Source organism: Vollenhovia emeryi, unplaced genomic scaffold (genome assembly GCF_000949405.1).
Source record: "Vollenhovia emeryi isolate VEMERY1.0 unplaced genomic scaffold, V.emery_V1.0 DF939124.1, whole genome shotgun sequence".
Lineage (NCBI taxonomy): Eukaryota > Metazoa > Arthropoda > Insecta > Hymenoptera > Formicidae > Vollenhovia > Vollenhovia emeryi.
Window position 1 is genome coordinate 2,503,131 of NW_011967242.1, and position 18,396 is coordinate 2,521,526.

At 37.4% G+C, this 18,396-nt stretch overlaps 1 protein-coding gene across 5 annotated transcripts in view; it reads left to right on the top strand.

Moving 5' to 3' along the window:
* LOC105569438 (allatostatin-A receptor-like) overlaps positions 1–18,396 on the top strand; it is an 81,254-nt gene that overhangs the window by 61,129 nt on the left and 1,729 nt on the right. For 4 of the 5 annotated variants that reach the window (XM_012025906.1, XM_012025907.1, XM_012025903.1 and 1 more), the window contains one exon: positions 151–3,437. In XM_012025906.1, coding sequence (XP_011881296.1) covers positions 151–565 — 415 coding nt within the window. In that variant the 3' untranslated portion in view covers positions 566–3,437. Of the gene's footprint in view, positions 1–150; positions 3,438–18,396 lie in introns of those variants that run through there. The other variant, XM_012025904.1, reaches the window with a different exon arrangement.

Below are 18,396 nucleotides of genomic sequence, written 5' to 3' on the forward strand. Positions count from 1 at the left end.
CTATTTTTGCAAAGCAACAAATCATCTTGTTAGTCTCTTCAAAATAGTCTCGAAAAAATGTCCAAAACGATTGCATCTCCATTGACTGTTATCCAACGTCAACGTCAGAGTTGCTTAATTGGTCAGAATGGCGCACCAACTGTTTTCCAGAATGTTAATCGCAGTAGTGATGATGTTCGCCGTGTGCAACCTGCCTCAGCAGGCGCGTATTCTCTGGCGGCACTGGGGTCCGAACTACGATAACACATCGGACTTCAGTACTCTGCTGACCGTGTCGACTTTCCTCATCTCGTACATGAACTCCTGCCTGAACCCACTGCTGTACGCCTTCCTGTCGCGCAACTTTCGCAAGGGTATGGGCGAGCTGCTGCACTGTAGGGGCGCGAGGAACGACGGCGGCGCCTTGGCGATGGTGTGCGCCAGCGGCGACCACAACCGCCACGAGAACGGCGTCAGCACGCATCTGCCTCAGAGCTCGGTCGTCCGATTCAACTCCGTTCACAACAGTATGTCCACCACCCGGCAGACCATCACTCGGCAGAGCACTTACGGCAGGAGAACTTGAATCAACTACCGCCGTTGACGCGACGGGAGGTAGATCGCGAAGCGATTCTTTACAGGGTATTCCAGGACGCTGGCTGGCAGAATCCTTCTCAGGGAGGTGCGCGAGCGCCTGCGGAATCTTTTTCTATCTTGACTCGCAGTTTATTTTAGCGAATATGTGAACGAGGCGTTGCGTTGCTACGCGGCATCCCACGTGTCCTGAGACTGTGACTTCGAATTAGCCGATTCAGTTCGCAGTCATTAGAGAGAGGGACGAGGTTTGGAGCGGTCTGTATAGGTCAAACGAAATGAAACGTTTCATGGCGACGAGCCACCCCCTTTTCAGCTCGGAAGGCTCTATCGGGAAGCTTATTTTCAGAGTACCCCGAATTCGATATCAAAATAATTTTCAGAATCTTGGTTACGGAAAATGGACTTCTTACAAAATTTAGATCCGACACACTTTGAAAATTAGCTCTTTGATTCTTTTAAATCGCAAACCGTATTGTCTCAAAGGGCGTAGAACTCGCAGCTCAATTTCATATGCGTGACGTTATAATTTTGCAATCTCAAACTATGCCGACCACGCATATTGTGCAATCGCAGGAATCGCCGCGTTTCGGGAACAACGTGCATTGTTAGTGATAGTTCCTGTTGCATAAAAAAAAGAGAAAGAGGGAAAGAGAGAGAGAGAGAGAGAGGAATAGAGAGCGAGCAAGTTTTGGTCGCGGTTAAACGGTGTCAGTGGCATGCAACTTTGTCGAGGTGTGTGCAACGCGTGTGTGTACGACGAAGTTGAGTACGGCGAGCTTAATCGGAGCTTATTCAGAGCATATTACGTACTCCCATTTCCACTCCCATTCTTTGTCCCCAGGCGCATAAACAATACAGAATACTGAAACTATTGTGGGTTCCGTACTCGGTTTAACGCAAGAAGAAACTACATTATACAAGTCACGGCCGAGATCTGTATTTATGATTGCGTCGCATATTGAATTGTCCGAACTTAAATATCGTACAACTTTTGATAAAATATACATTTTCTTTGCGCCTCTCATTTATTGCACACGAGTGTCACGCCGGTATATAATGTTTTTTGCAAAATAATCCATACTTAAACTGTGTGGAAATGTCTTTCAGTTTTCAAATGAAAAATCTCGCAACTCTTACCCATCACAAAATTACTTCTCCAAGAGCTTGCTTGAATTACGCGCATCATTTAACAAATTGTCAACCGTACTTACCGAGCGCGATTCGTACTTATCGAAAATGCTTGGAAAGAGAACGTTCGGTCTTGAAATTTTTGGAGCCCGATATCTCTGGAACGTTAAATAGGTACACTCTGAGACTGACATATCTGCGATTATCTTGACGAGACCTTTCATTTCGTACCTACTTTTGGGGTCGATCTTGTTTTCACTCTTTAAATTTGAGAAAAATAATAACATTTTAACTTCTTAATTATTATTAATTCTAAGATTGGCGAGTATAAATTGTGATAATCGGCTTGAAGTCTTATTTATAAATAATAAGACAAAGTCTAAAGCACTCATCAGCTATTACTCTCTTTAACAGAGTTTAATGTCAATTGTTGAAGTAATCATTAAATAATTAGCTACATTGTAAATCTTTAGTGACTTTTGTCCGTAATGAGAAAATATCCGGTGATTCTGAGACATTCTGCGTAGAATTCAATCTCGTTCTATTAGGAGTCTATATTATGTGGCAAGTCAATTCGTGAAATATCGCGTACACGCGAAGTGCTCAACCACGACTTCGTAAGTGGCAAAAGTCCGGAACGGTTTCGAAAGTAAAATACTTTTAGAAGTATAAGCACTGCTTCGACGAAGCGCCAGGTAATTTGCTCGAGAAGAAAAGTTCCTCTTCGACTGAGTATATATATATTCTTATCCCAACACGTTCTCAACTGTGCCCTTTCAAAGATAAATCTACATTCCCCATGAGTAAGCGTCTCCCTGCCTTTCTGTATCGTCCTCGCGATTGTCACATTCCTCGAACGTGTTGTTAACACGTGTTTTCCGTGATACACTATATAAAATTCATGGGAAAATTTTATTGTACGTGTATATGTTCCCTTTATTCGCACCAAGCCAAAGTTCTGACTCCAAGTAAAATAATAACGATTTAAGTAAATAATAAGGGCAAGGTGCTGCAAGTAATTATAGTGAATGAAATATTTTATAGGTCAAAGAACGTTTTTTTTCTTCAAAGTTAATTGCATTTTAGGATGTACTAATAAGATTTTTCTTCAATTAAGCTTTATATGAAGATAAATTGCTTTTTTTCTTATTGTACATACTACCTCATTTACGACGTACGAAGGGGTGATTGAAAACGGAAACGCATTAGGTCCAGCGAGAGAATGATAAAAAAAAAACCGCGACGCATACGTTTCACGCTATTTTCATCGGGAAGGGTTCGCTGTTGTTTTGCGAGATAACATGGGTTTTGCATTAATGTGGAGATGCTACGGGTGTTTAGCAGTGATACAAGAAATTTTTGGATCAGCCTGAAAATGTCGACGCGAGATAGCGGACGAGGTGCAAAGTGTCTCAGAGTTACCTCTTTCCATTTTAAACGTTTGCTGCATAATTAATTTGATAAAATTTTTCAAATGTAAAGAAATTTGTGTAACATTGATGAAAATAATAACTGAAAATAATAAGATGATAGCTTTAACTACGAAAGTACCGTAAATGAACAGTAAGATATTGCACGGTTTAGTTTTACTTTAACAGTAAATAAATTTTTTAAATTTACTAGTCGAAATTATTAATGTTACAATAGACATAAACAAGTTGAAATGCGTGTTGATTTAATTTTAATTTAATTGACTTTTAAAAAAGACTCAAATTTTAATTGAATTTTAATTGAATTTGTGTTTTTAATTGAATTTTAAAAAAGACTCAACTTCTAGATTTATCGAAAAATATCCGCTAGAGAAAAACAACAATTGCGCAATCAGGAAATCGCGCCATATATTTTTATTTCATATTTTGTGCTGTTGAAATAGTTTCCGCAATGCTTGTGTTATAACACTGAGATTTATAGAAATTACGAGAAAAGTTTATCTCAGCTGTAATATTCTTGACATTTTTGCACTAACTCATTACTTCAAATTGCAAGTGGTATTCGATCATTTCGAACACGCGTTCTGTTTACTATAAATTTTGCCATTATTGCTGCGGGCTATTAGCTGCAACACGCCATTAATCATATTCCTTTCTACCGCTCCTGTCACGCTATGAACCTTGAAAGTATTTATAATTTACAAGTTTCTCGCGTAACAATTTATATCCCAGTAAGCAACATCTCCATCTGAAAACATTATCGCGCTACACAAGTAAAATTGTTACAGGAAAACGCTATAAACGACATATTTCGAGAAAATGGTTTGTTTATTTTTCTGGAAATTGTCTTGAAATGTACCGATTTATGAACGTCATTTATCTTATCTCCGAGCAAATAGAATATTTGTGAAAACTTTTTACGAAATATTTTTCTTCAATATTTCTCAAGTATTTTCACGTAATATCAGACAAATGTTCGAAAGAAGAAAGTGTGGGGGAAAAATGCGACAGAATTTGCGTTATCTTGATTTAATCGTTTGTAATTTCTAGAGTGGAAGTTTAAGTTGTAGGATAATTACAAAGTTACTTGGTATCGGAAATTAAAGGATTACAGTGCATTAAGCTTCGTGAACGCTACTGACTAAAGTTTAATTTTTCAGATACGTGCCTGTGTCGTTAATATAACCCCCTTAATCGCCTAGATGTTTAATGATTACACTGGAAAGTCGCGAAAATTGATAGAAAATGATAACAAGGCGTCATATTTTTGAAAAGAACGTAATTATAGTGTACAGGATGATATAAAATTAATCCGTAAAAACTGGTTGCAACCGCGTTATTTAACCAACTTGAATTTCTTCTTAACGAAAATTTGAATGGGGACCAATATTTGTCAAAACTTGATAAATATTATATTTTATTATCACGTTGCGACGCGAAAAATTTTGCTATCCGTCGAGCCTTTATCAATCGAGTCGAGTATTAGAAAATTCGCTTGTGGCAAAGTAAATCCGGTTTTCATATCAGTCTTCTTCAAACGATGTCTAAAAGCATCTGAAGAAAATGCGTCCAGTGAACGTTAAAGTGCACGTTGTCCCCGTATGACAGAAATACGTTTGTCTATACGAAGAGTAAAGCAGTTCGAGCTTTATGAACGACAAGAGTCGAGAGAGGGCGTGACAGCGATTTCATCTGTCACAGTGGACGCATGAGAGTCGCTCGGAGGAGAATCGCAAAAGATAAGGGGGGAAAAAAGCTCCCTGTCCGTTTTTCTGATAGCGCGATTTTGCGTCCAGCTCCAGAGCTCAGATCCGTGTCTCTCCCCCCCTTTCGATTCTTGTCGCCGTCTCTTTCTCGACGCCTTTCTCAAAGGCATCGACCCGAATAAAGTGCAATCGCGAGAAGACAGGCGTCGCGAGCGACAAGGCACTTCGTGACGTTAAAGAGAACACAGAAGAGTCTCCCTTGTCGTCTCTTGAACAATATCGATCGATCACCTGGTACTTAGAAAAGCGTTCGCCGACTGTATCAACGATCTTGATAAATTAAACCTCGCCTCAAAGAAAGATTTCGATAATTGAAATTTCGAAAATTTTCTCGCCAAACACTTAATAAAACGTTATTGTTAAATCGACAACATTCTTTTGCTGACTTTGAAACAAAATATGTTAATAACGTTTCAACGAAATTTTTATAAAATTTAGAAAACTTATTACCACTTTATTTTGTAAGAAAATAGGTTTAAAGTGGCTTGAGAAGAACGGTAAACTGCTCGATCTCTTTATAATTATCCCGTCTGAACGTACAAAAATCAGCGGAACCTGTGATAATTTCTAGAATCTCTCCGTTTTTCGTGCTCGCGCATAAGAGATTTACACGAAACTCTACCGCACTTTCCTTCGTTATATAACACAAATTTGCGGACCGATGGACGCATTTACGGAAATTGACGCGAATCGCGCGTGACGGGAGACGGGATGAAGAGAAGGACGATCCTTTGAAGATGAAGATGTAATCTGAACGTCGAGCACAGCGCTAAATGTTTTGCCGTTGCCAAAGCTCGGTTTATGTTATGCATCGGTTGAACATGCTAAATCTCCCAGTCGTGAAACCTGCGATAATCAATGAAGCCTCAGCACTCGCTGCAACTCACCCCATTACGCTGGTCCATTTACTAGATTGGTTCTATTTATATCTTTCTGTCAGTAGGCGAGTAGAATTAAATTAAGGAAATAACGCTACATTTCCTACTTGTCTCTACGTTTGCCGCCGCAAAACTTTGCCGCTCATCAGAATCCTGTAGCCCCCGCGAATTATCCAGCAACTGACTAACGCAGACGTTTCCGAACATCGAAAGGTGGGAAGAACAATGCTCGGCGGTTATATACATATAGCACAGCCGGTGTATAGTTCTTAGACGAAGTTACAATAACGCGTGACATTAACAGCGGAACTTATTGGGACCTGTCGAATCGAGCAGTTCTCATTGCAGAGAGCAATATTCCAAACTAATTGGATACGCTTACGGGCTCCAAAGAAAATTGAATTAGATGATATTCATATATACATTATTAAAATGGAGTTTAGGAGATGCTTAAAATAACCTGACATTTTCAATTCTATTTCAACTTCCCAGATTAGAAACAAAAGACGGACGGTAATTAATTTATTGTAACGTGAAGTTCATAGGAAATCTCGAAGAACACGAAGTTATAAATGCTTGTATAGACGAAAAGTCGTAGGAAATGATATGCTTTTACAACATTTATTTCTTATTTATTACGTTGATTTCAAACGAGGTTAAAGAAAATAGACGAACTCGTTCGCAAATTAACCATCAGCAATGAGTCTTTTTTTAATCTGTACGCCTCCTCGGCGAATGAAGTTTTATTGGCGCAATTACGCAATTACAAATAACTGCAAAAACGTCGGCGATAACGCTTGAACGATGATAACCGCGGAACCGCCAGCGCATCCTGATGTAACTGAGGCAGAAGTTATAAACACCCACGCAAAGCGACTAGGTCGCAAAGTCGTCAAGGAACGTTCCATTTTAAAAGTGCACCCCGCAAATATACTTGATACCGCGTCGCCTATTTACGTCCACTTTGTCGTGAAAAAGTAAATCTAATTTATTTTAATGCGTTAGAATCGCGTGGAGAAGCAAAGATCGCGCTGAATAGCTAGATTCAAATTTGATCTTTCGGTCTATATAATAATTACGAAGGGACTTGATCTGTAACGCGAATTAATGGATACAATTCGTATTTACCATCGGCTAATGGTTGTTCAAGTCGAGAGTCGGGGTGTTAGCGACAAGGCGCAACAATGACGACCTGTCGAGGAACGGTTAAACGCGGTGGATTCCCGGAAATTAGAATAACGAAGGGCGAAAGAGGGAGAGCATATAATCCGTTTAAATACCACAGTCACGTATAACTGTGTGCAGTTTGGTATGCAATTCTAACGACGCCAAACTGCATCGTCAGTTTGCTTAATTCGCACGGGGTTGCTTCGTGCGGATTGTTCGCGGGGGTGGGGGATACTTCGTTGAGATTCTGTTGTTTTTCTTTCGCCAACTCTCTCCTCTCACTTCGTTTTAATCTCCCGTTACTAAGCTATCCATTAAAGAATTTTTTTTTCCTCCGGATTCTAATGAGCTGGCTCATTTTTCTCTGCTCCTGCAGCGAGACATAATTCTCTATAGGAATCGAGCGAGAGAGATTTTTCAGCTGTCTTTATATTTCGAAGTGAGATTGCGCATTGCGATCTCTAGCGTTCGGGACTTTACATAGAAATAATCGCATTCAAAGTTTTGTAATAAATGTAATCTATGTCACGTTCCGAAAAAGATTAAGCAGTTTGCTTTTTAGTCAATACATGTAAGTATTTTATCCGGGATCAACTTATTTGTACATTGATCGGTTCCAAGTAGATAACACGCTTTAGAAGTTTCATATTAAGAATTGCTTATATTATTTTATAATTGGGAACATTTATCTTCAACTTAATTGATATTATTTATAATTCGAGATTTTATTTTTTTAATTTAAAAAAAGATTCGAAAGGATTTTTTATTTCTTGTAATTTTTGAAAAAGATTCTTTTTAGTAATTGCTTGTTTTGTCTGATATTTAATTTAAATCTATACCCTTTGGGGGGAACGTTATCTATTCAATTAAAAGCTAGATTAATCTATACGATAGCAGTAAAGAGAAAGATAATTTTTTTTACTTTGTTTATTAGTTGACTCGCAATGAAAAATACAAACCTAAGTCGTTAGAATACACCAGATTTCTTTAAAATGGTGTTTGTAACACATCATTTTAACATTAATATAAATTCTGAATATATAAATACATAAGAACGTAGCGTGAGAAGAAGTTTGTCTTCTTACCTACCTACTTAATTCTCTCGAAGAACGAAAACGCTGTCGATATTACGTCGAGGAAACAGACCGGAAAAGCGGTGAAATGTGGGCTGCATGTTCTCCAAACCGAGAGATACAAAAGTAAATTTCCCGCGGTAGCCCATTACTTATCCCTCTTGCCATATTTTATTTTTTACTCGTATTATGTGTAAACAAATTCGCGCGACGTGTGTCAGTCGCACTTCAAGAAGAAGAGAATAAGTAAAGTGCACATATAATTTGGAAATTGACTTTTTTAACTTTAATAAGATAAACGAATTTCATTTTAAAACGTCAAGAAATATTTAAAAATTTAATAAAGATTTTTTTTCTCGTCACAGTAAATTGTTACAGAAATTTATCTTCTATATTTAATATTTCAATTTTTTATTAAGTTTCTTTGAAGAAAAATGCTACAAAAATAATTTAAATCATAAAAGTTATACATTTATATTTTTCGTTCTATTTTCATGTCACTCATCAATAATAAGAATTATACAAAAATTCATATGAAATAATTTATATTGCTTTGTCTTAAGAATTGTTTGCATACTATTTTTTATATTCATTACCCACTTTAATTAACTAATTAATACTTGATATATTAACTATTCGACATATAATTTACCAGCTGGGATATTTAATATTGAAAATTAAACAAAGGTTACGCAGAGGAAAACGTATAAGCTAATTATAATTTTATAAAATAAAGTTTGTGCTTGTTTCTGCAACTTCTGCAACATGCTACGAATCATTTCACTATAAAAAATCTTACTGTTGAAAAGAACGACAAAGTCATAATTATTACAACAAGCTATAACGTGCACTACATTGGTTTGTTTCACGTAAAGCAATAGCCTGTGGAGATAATTAAAACGTATAAATTAACTCCATAACTAATTAAACATCTGCTTAACATAGGCAAACTTAAACATTTCTATTATAATGTTCTTTGAAGGGCAATATTTCTCTTTTATATGTATTCACCCATTTAATTAATTATATTAATTAATATTTAAGACACAAAACAAAAGTTAAATTGGTTCGTTTTGAGTTTATCTTTCGCCGTTGGCACTTTTCCGATTGGTTTAATATAGAGTGTTGTCACATATCTCGGAAAATTAGGGTGTTTATTTCTGGGGCAGTACATTTATTCGGGATCCTAGTTTATGCCATTAATCAATTCCGAATAGTAACGAACAAATTACAGAAATATTACACGAATGCGTCTCAACGAAATCGTTATCGAGATATCTTTCAGCTATAGGCAAGCCGCGCATGCAATCGATAAAAATTTATGTCGATGGTACGACCGCGTTGTGGGGCGTCAGAGAGATGTGGCCGCAGACTACAATTTTTTTAAATCAACTGACCGCGGTCTGGAAATTAAAATTACACCAAATTGACAAATAGCGGATTCGTGCCGCGAATTTCCTCTCGAAACCCCCCGCTACGGGTAGAAGTTTGCACCGCGCAGCATCGCATTGAATCGCATTCCCCAGATCACGTTTGCAACTTCCAATAAAGATTCGATCCCGTCTATCTTTACGGATCACCAACGGTGAATTGCGAGAGGTCTTTTGGTTTAATAATTTTCTGTAAAATATACGTATTCCGATTATTAATTTTTTATCAGATGCCTGCAACGTTATTTCTACAATCATATGTATAATAAAGCATTTTTTTAAGAGTAAGAGTCTGCAAAAGAGATATAAAGAAAGATGGCTGCGCCGAATTTTCGTTCTCTCACCTGCAATTCATCTCGATTCAGTCCTAAATTAAACACGTATTCGTGAGATGTTCCTCATCCACTCGGGTGTTTCGTATTCACGAAACAATCGAACGTCTATATATATATATATACTATATATATAGTCTATATATATATAGACTAAATCGTTTCTACTTAGCATCCTCGTGAATGATACAATTGCTACAGTGATTGAGAATTGCGAGATAAAACTTAAACCATGCAGTACTTGTCTATGCAGTTTTATTTGTTAGCATTCTAGCATAAAATATTTTAACCACTTCTGTGATTTTTTATTATAATTTATACGTCGATATATGTATAATACAATACTTTATATTACTTTATAAGCTGATTTTTAATTAAATTGCTAAACTTTAGAAGTATATTCTTTAATTAATTTTGAATTAATGTAATAAATACCAACTTATCAGTAACTTGAATTAGTTTTGGATAAACAATAGAAAATCAATTTTTTTATCAAACTTCAAGAATAAAAAGATTAGAAAGTTGTCTTTGTATTTGATCTTAAGTCGATTTGGGGCTTAACTGAATCTTTATTTAGAATTTAGTTACCAAAATGTTTAAGGTTTATTGGACATTGGCGTCCAATAAAATTTTTGAAAGAAAAAATTATCACCAAATTTGCCTGTATCTTTTCTGGTGCATTCGATCCAATTATTTCGACACAAATAAGCGCGTCTGATATCTATTAATTTAGATCTTTTTGCATTGGAGAAAGCTTTTCCACCTTCTGCATTCGGCTATAATTGAATATCGAACTGCCGGTCATTTCACGATATCGCGATTTAATTTTCAGAAAATTCAATTGCGAGACGAGTATATATTCATAAACAAAATAGAAGAAAGTAACTGTTATATAAAACAAATTTTTCTTTTATCTAGTATAATATCATCAATGAAAGAGTTTGATTTTAAAGCTAATTTTAAAAGTGTTGCATACATTAGTTATATTAGAACAATTATAATATTAGTATAGTATTAATATATATGTTTTCACGCTGTTATACCAATATTATTTATGAAAAGTAATATTGGGATAGTAATATCAGTATGAAACTTCAATTACCAAAATTTTCGAGGTCTATTTGTTATCATGTAAGACTAAAAAATATCATATATCACAGAAACTAAAACCAAACACGCTCAGAAAAATAGTATTTTATTATATTTTATTACATCTTAATCTCGTAATCTCATAATCTGAGAACTCTTGCATTTTTCCGTAGTTAATCTGCTTTTAGCTGCAATTTGTATCCTTAACGTAAAAATGCTTTCAAATTTAACGGATCTTGATTGCCATAAGATTAAAGTCATTATTAACATCAGTAAAAAGAGACATGAGAGGACGTGCAGTCCAGTATACGAATCGTTTTATATTCTCGTGCAAAGGACGATTCTTTCTAGGAGCGTTTTTGCGAATAACTTCTCGCTCCATTTCTCATATATGAGACTGCTCCAAGGGAGTTCCTTTTGAAAACAGTTCCTTCCGAGATTTGCAGTCGGTTTTCTCTGAATGAAAGTTTAATAGCGACCATATATTTCACAACTTTCGAAATCGCAACGTGTGGTACTTGTCAATTGAGCTCTGAATTAAATCGACTTGAAAACGAGATTATCCACTTACGCACGCGATCACAAAACTCGCCTCCCTAAATCCAATCTCTTAATTTTTTTTATATCACTTTTAGAAAGTCTATCTCTAGTTTATTAAAATCTACCTCGGAGAAAATACAGAGTTTGTTAGATACCTTGATTTATGAGATACAGACTGTCCCGTTTTATACTAAATCAATTGTCGATGACAGGATGTTTGTCAAATTTGAATTTGATGTTTTTTTATTAACAAAAATATCATATAGAAAGGTATCAACGACTTTTCAAACAATACGATTTTATAAACAATTAAAAGAAGAATTCTTCATGAACAAAGATCTAAAAATGTACATAAATGATCTAGTTTTATCTACATATTATTAAAAAATAATTTTAAAGCCTTTGCCACAGTGCAGAATCCTCCTTCGACATTCCCGATAAGGAAGGATCGAATTTAGACTTGTCAAGTTGTTGATCTGCCTGACCAACGATTGGTCCGACAGAAGTGGTACTTCGATGTATGAGCATTACGAAATTTTCCACATTACATTCTTTATTTAACTCACGAGACAAGCAGATAATTATTATTTGCGCACGTTTCCGAGCGACTTATAGATCCGAAGCTGTCTCTTTACGAGTCGTCATGCCAAGGTCTGGACACAAAGCACGCGATGTAGTGAGGTATTACTTGACCTTCTCGTATACGATAACGTGTACTTCGGCACTTGATACCAATTAGCGCTAGCCGCTGTCAATTAACTATCGACTCTTCGCGTGTCTACTAAATTAAAAGTATTTTACGTTTTTACGATACAAGTACAATATGGTATCATCAACAAAATTGCAATTTTCGCGTGTCAACCGATTTCGTAAGATTCAGATTAACACGTGTTATTCTAACATGGAATATCTCATGATTGATTTTCCCATTAAAAAAACATGTTCACTTTTTCACTCATTGTTAAATCTATTTAATTTATTAAATAGAATCATTTTACGAGCAGTTTAAATTTATTGGATGCTACATTTTTCCGTTGTTAATTATAACGTTTTGCAAAATAGCACGTCTCATATCTCGCATAAGGATATCCATATCTTGCATCAGATAACATGCTCGTTACATTATCTAACGACTGCGTGCAAAATTATCTTTTGTCGCAATGGGTAAGATGATCCTATAAACTCTATAAACCATAAGAAGTATAACGGAAGTGATAATATAGTACCTATACAAGAGCTCACGCCTCCTTGTTGTAGTAGAGACACATAATTACTTATATTGCCTATTAATTACCGCGAGTTTATTCATATGTTTGTTCGAGAAAATTTAGTCGCTGCGTAAATCTTGTTCGTTGATAATCCAAAAATTTTTTCGCCGAAAACATTTTGTATTTTTAACATCAGTGATTTTTATTGACCGTATCTGGCAATTTTTGTAATACAGAAAATTTATTGCGAAAAATATTACCTCAGCCATTGTATTTTTGTATCATTATTTTTGTGACAGTTTCATGTCTCTCTCTCTACTTTATTTCCGGATATTACCTTCAAGACTGATATCCACAGCATTGAAATTTTGCAAATAATAATGTGTTTTTCCGGATTTTCTTAGGAATAATAAAATTTTTATTCTGCGCGTTTATGTAAAGTGCAATAAAATGAATAGGAAGTACAGATAAAGACATTTAATTTAAAAAAATTGAAAAGATTGAACGGATACGTAAACTTATCCAACTAAATGACAAAACGATAACATCTTTTCTCATTACTTCAAATAAATTACATTTGGACCAAAATTTTTACAGCATTTTCTACTTATACAATCGTTCCGAGCACAATTTTTATGAGGTCACGTTTCGATCGAAACGCATATAAACTGGAGTTGCATTCCGGATTAAAATTTAAAAATTGAACACGAAAGAGAATATTTGAAACTTTATACTTCTACTTTTTACACATGCAGAATGTACAAAATGAAATTTGAGAGACCATGATAGACGTCATTTTGGTGCAAAAAAAATGTAAATTGAATATCTCTCAGTTCGTTGGAATTAGTAAAATGCGTAACGAGAAATACGTAGTTGATACCTAAAAATAAAATAATACAAATGCAATATAATATTTAATAATTGGAGAAACTAAATTTTAATTTTTAAGCTTAGCTAAGTACAGACAGTATATTTCCTGAATAATTTCATTAACAGATGCATAAAAGGATTATTTGCCTACTGTGTATCTTTTTTAAAAAAGCTTAGTCTCTCGACTCGGCTCGCGTATAGTTACACGGTCCATCTCGCCGTTGCGTGTTACACTTGGCGTGAGAGACATTATCTCTTGATGTTTAATTAAATTCCATTGTACAGTAAGTCTTATGTCGGGGTCGAGAGCCGCTTGTCCTTTATTCGAATTTTAACGCGACAGTCAGTCTACAGTTAAACACAAACAATAAACTTATATGTAACTTTAGTACTTTATTACTAATTTCAACTCAAATTACACACGAATTAGATTACTTCGTCGAAGAGAACGTCAACAATAACATTCGCGATGCAAATAAAGTATAAAACAAAGGTAATAAGCTCGTATCGTTAGTAAGTCGTTAGCCGTAAGTTAAAGATGGGAGTTGATTAACGATTGCGACGCCGACACGCGATAATTTTATACGACAACCCATAACGCAATACTCACGTGCCGGACGTACAACGTCCGTAGGACAGGCCTAATACGAACAAAAGCAGATTCCGTCGGGAATATTTTACAGTAATATTTCTTCTTACAGAAATATGCCAAACGAAATATGTTGTACAGGTACTTTCTCTAACCGTTGCACGCGTACGTTGTACAAACAGGGTACGGCTTATTGTTAGGGGTTTAAGACGGGGAGGAGAGATCGTCTGCGATAAATTCGTACAGCTGCACCGGACGTGCAACAGCGCAGATTGTGCGAAAATGTGCAACGTGCCGTTAAGATAACGCTCCGAGATATACTTGCGAGAAGAAAACACTTTAAACATTTGCCCTAACATTATCAGATATTATTATTGCCGTTTCGCAAACAAGGAGCGCAACATCTATTATTGCTTAGAGGAAATGAAAAGGATCGCGCTATTGTTTATCCAGACCACGGTCGTACGTGAGAAAAAATTTACATAAATTATTCCCGTTCCGCACAACGTTCTCTATCCACGTTCTCCTCGCCGTTTGCCATTACCATTCGCGACACATAACAGTTTGTGATTAAGCATGGGCTTATGCAAATTGGTCTTTATCGCGCTCGAATCGACGAGGAAAAAAGCGCCATCGATTGAAGCTCGATAAAACGCGCAGAATAGCGGCTGGCACTGTATTTACTTAGTAATAAGCATTAGTTAAATTTGCAATAGCCATGTCGGGACCGGTCTTCGGTGGTCCGATACGCTATCTCTCTCTCTCTCTCTCGCTTTCCATCTCCCTCGAATCATGTGAGCGTTATCTCGTGTTTTTCCTTTTCATTCTCCCGCCATCTCGGTGGGGTCCCGAGTTCACATACGCGTAACCGGTTAATTCCAGTTTATTGGTGTCCCCTCTCTCTCTCCTCGCCCGTTCAGCTGACACTCTTATCGACAAGACAAGACTACCCTCATTTAACAAGATGTTTGCGTACTTTTGTCGGTCGCAGCTGAACGCCGGTACTGACAAGTTCCGCCGGAGTTAGACAACGCGCGGAGCGAATTTGATTCACGGCGCACTGCGTAACCACGCGATACCCGTTCGCGTTCTTTTTCTCGGTTTCCAAAAGAAAAGAAAAAAAGAAGACTCTCGAAGACATGCGAGCGATAACGCATTTAAGTAACGATTACACGGTAATCGTTACTCGAGCGTAATTCGCTATGAATAAAAGGCGTCACGCTTTAACAGATTTGTATACGTTCGAGAGGCGGGAGCGGGAGATTCTTCTCCGTCGTACGAAAAATATCAAGGCGTTGCATAAGGTAGGGTTATCGAAAAGTGAATATTTCACACGAGGCATTTCGTGTTGCACGTCAATCGCCGTCGTATCGGAATAAAGTATAGATATCTCGCAAGGTACTCGGCCTTTCAGTGACCTCACTTTAATACTTACGAATGTTAAACTATTTTATCATTATTGAAATAATTGATATCGAGCAATAAAGTGTTTCGCTCTTCTACAACAGAAGGCGTCCTATTCCACGGCGTTAAATAGCTTCCACGTTTAATAACGCAAATATATAGTTTTTCCGAGATGAGAGACGCAGGAGCATTAATCATCCGCAGGAGATTCTCGGATGGAGCTTGGAGCCGCAACGTTTTATAACGCTCAATAACTTTATCAGTCTCGTGCTATGATCGCTGAGAGAGCGCCAGGATTTCTGAAAAGAACGAGAGGTTCTCCCTGAGGAACGTACGGGAATTGCGAGCGACTGCTCGTGGGATACCGCAAATACGATCGACTCTCGTGACACAAGAAGCGCAAAACATTTCGCGATATCGACGGTCTGGATCGAGTGATGTTCTCAGCACAGTCCGGGGACTGATCCTTATAAAATGTTCCGTTAATATCGTTCCTCTCGATATTTTCTCTTTCTGCAGACCCCTTTGCGAAGGGGAAATACATTTCCTCTTTTGTTCTCATGTAATATTTGCAATTTTGTGTATTTGTTTTCTCGTGAACACATGAGATCTTTCTTTTTATCGATAAGTAGGTATCTCATTTTGTTCAGAGCGAATGAATTCTCAGGTCGGAAGTGGTTTGAAAAGTGGGAAATTAATAACATATTCGTGTCTAAGTTATCTAATTTTTTCTTTGCACCTTTTTAATCGCTCTAGCAAAAGAATTTAATCTAATGCCCATTTCTACCGATACAGATGAGCTTCGTTCTCGGTTTAACTTACTTTTACCATTTTCTACTCTCAGAAATGGGAAAAAGATAAAAACTTAGTTAAACAGGGACTTAAATTAAACTGTATTGACTAGAGTGGACATAAGCCGATAAACTGTCGAGTTTGGATTCGTAATATCTAAGTCTAATGTCTACAATTGCCTCTGTCAATAAGATAGCAATTTAATCATCATTCGTATTAGCAGGAGCGTTTCTTGAACAGTCGCTTCGTCGTGCCCCAAGACTTGTCTAAGAAAATACGAAATTTCATGTATAAAATAAACGTGATATAACAACGTGAGAAAAGATAAATCCGTTTTTACAAGACCGAAAGTCAAACGCTGCAGTACACATTACTCCATAATTGAAAACTTTCGTGTTGCACGAGACGGTATTGTATTTTTATTTAGTTAAGTGTCTTCCTTTCTCTCTCTCTCTCTCTCTCTCTCTCTCTCTCTCTCTCTCTCTCTCTATCTCTTCTACAACTATGTAAATGAAACGCTCCGGAAGTTTTCTGCTCGCTCGAAATTTCCAAACTCAAGGAAAATTTGAGAATCGCTGCATCACGTTAATATCGCAGAACGGGTCTTCCGCCTGCACGTTGCTGTTTGTTATGCCGGTATCGCGAAAGGGAGTTGCATTCTCGGAAAGAGAACGCAACTAAAGTAACTGGGGGCATCCCAGGCAAGCGAGCCGTCGATTTACCGGAATAATTGTTATATACGGAGCCAGATTGATCGCCGTTCGATCCGGTTCGGCCCGACCGCCTCCCATTGTGCGCGGCCGGATAACGACCCATACTTTTTTGACGAATCAACGTTTGCTCCGATAATATCTCCGGACGAAGTGGGTAGAAAAGTGTGTGACGTTTCCTAGTCCGCGACCTGTTGTCATGTGGCAAAGGCGGGTCGTTACAACGGAGTTATTTTCCACGCTGATAAGATAAGCGGTCCGCTGGGGGTACCGGAGTCAGATGATTTCTTGCCACTTGATGACGCCCGACGATATCTCCATTTAGTGACGCACAAAGCAACGCGTTATTTTGGTTGACATGCGAAAACAATATAGACGTGTACTGATAATGTCTCCATTTTTATTAATTTTTTTCAAACAAAACACGTATTTGCGAAATATACGTGAAATCAGCTGTGCTATTTACGTAGAAAAAACATGATACGGAGAGATCGCGCCGATTAGAAAATATTTGCATAGATGATTACACTTGTGTGGATGTCAAGTAAAAATTAAGCTGCAGGTGCAGCTCACAACGGTTAATAAATCGCTTGATGAATAAAGGTCTGATTGTGAGAGCCGCTAACAAGATACGCTCGTGTCATAACATTTTATCGAAATTCTGAATGGATCTCGTATACCTTTTTCAACTCAGTAAACTACGCTCGAGTAAAAATTGTACAAATACCGGAAAAGTTACCGCGTTAACTTACCACGACCGCAATTTGAACGTTAATTGCCAGAAACACGCGCGATAAGCTGTGCGTTACGTTGTTAATTTAATAGATAATTCGTTTCATCTACCTATTTCAAACCAGAAGTAGAGTCTACCCGGGACGGTTTTTTCACACAGCGCAGAATTCAGAGGAGCTTTTTCCCCGTTCAACGTTTAGACTCGCGTTACAAAGTGTTTCTCGTTCAATTATCATCTGAAATTATCGCCGCATATTATTTGAATTACGATCGGCGAACATCTGAAACCTTATTCTAAACACACGCCAAAGATCCGTGCTTTCATCGTGCAGCAATCGCGTTATCAGCCTCCGGAGAGGAATAGCAAGAATTGAGTTGTTTGCGTTGAGAGAGCGTGGATGCGAGAGAGAAGGCGACGAGCAGAGCCGAGAAAGAAAAAAACAAGAAAGAGAGACAGAACGCGGGATGATTGCACCAGCAAAGAGTCATGGAGATATCGCGCTGTAATGCGATTATTTATTGCTGAATCGCGGACCCCCAGCAGCAGCGACAGTTGCATCACTTGCCATGCACCCCGGGCGTGACCTCGTCATATTGCACGATGGAAAATATATTTTGCACTGCACACGCTCTTTAACGAATACGGGGCGCGATAACACCCGCCTTTTTATAGCCCGCGACG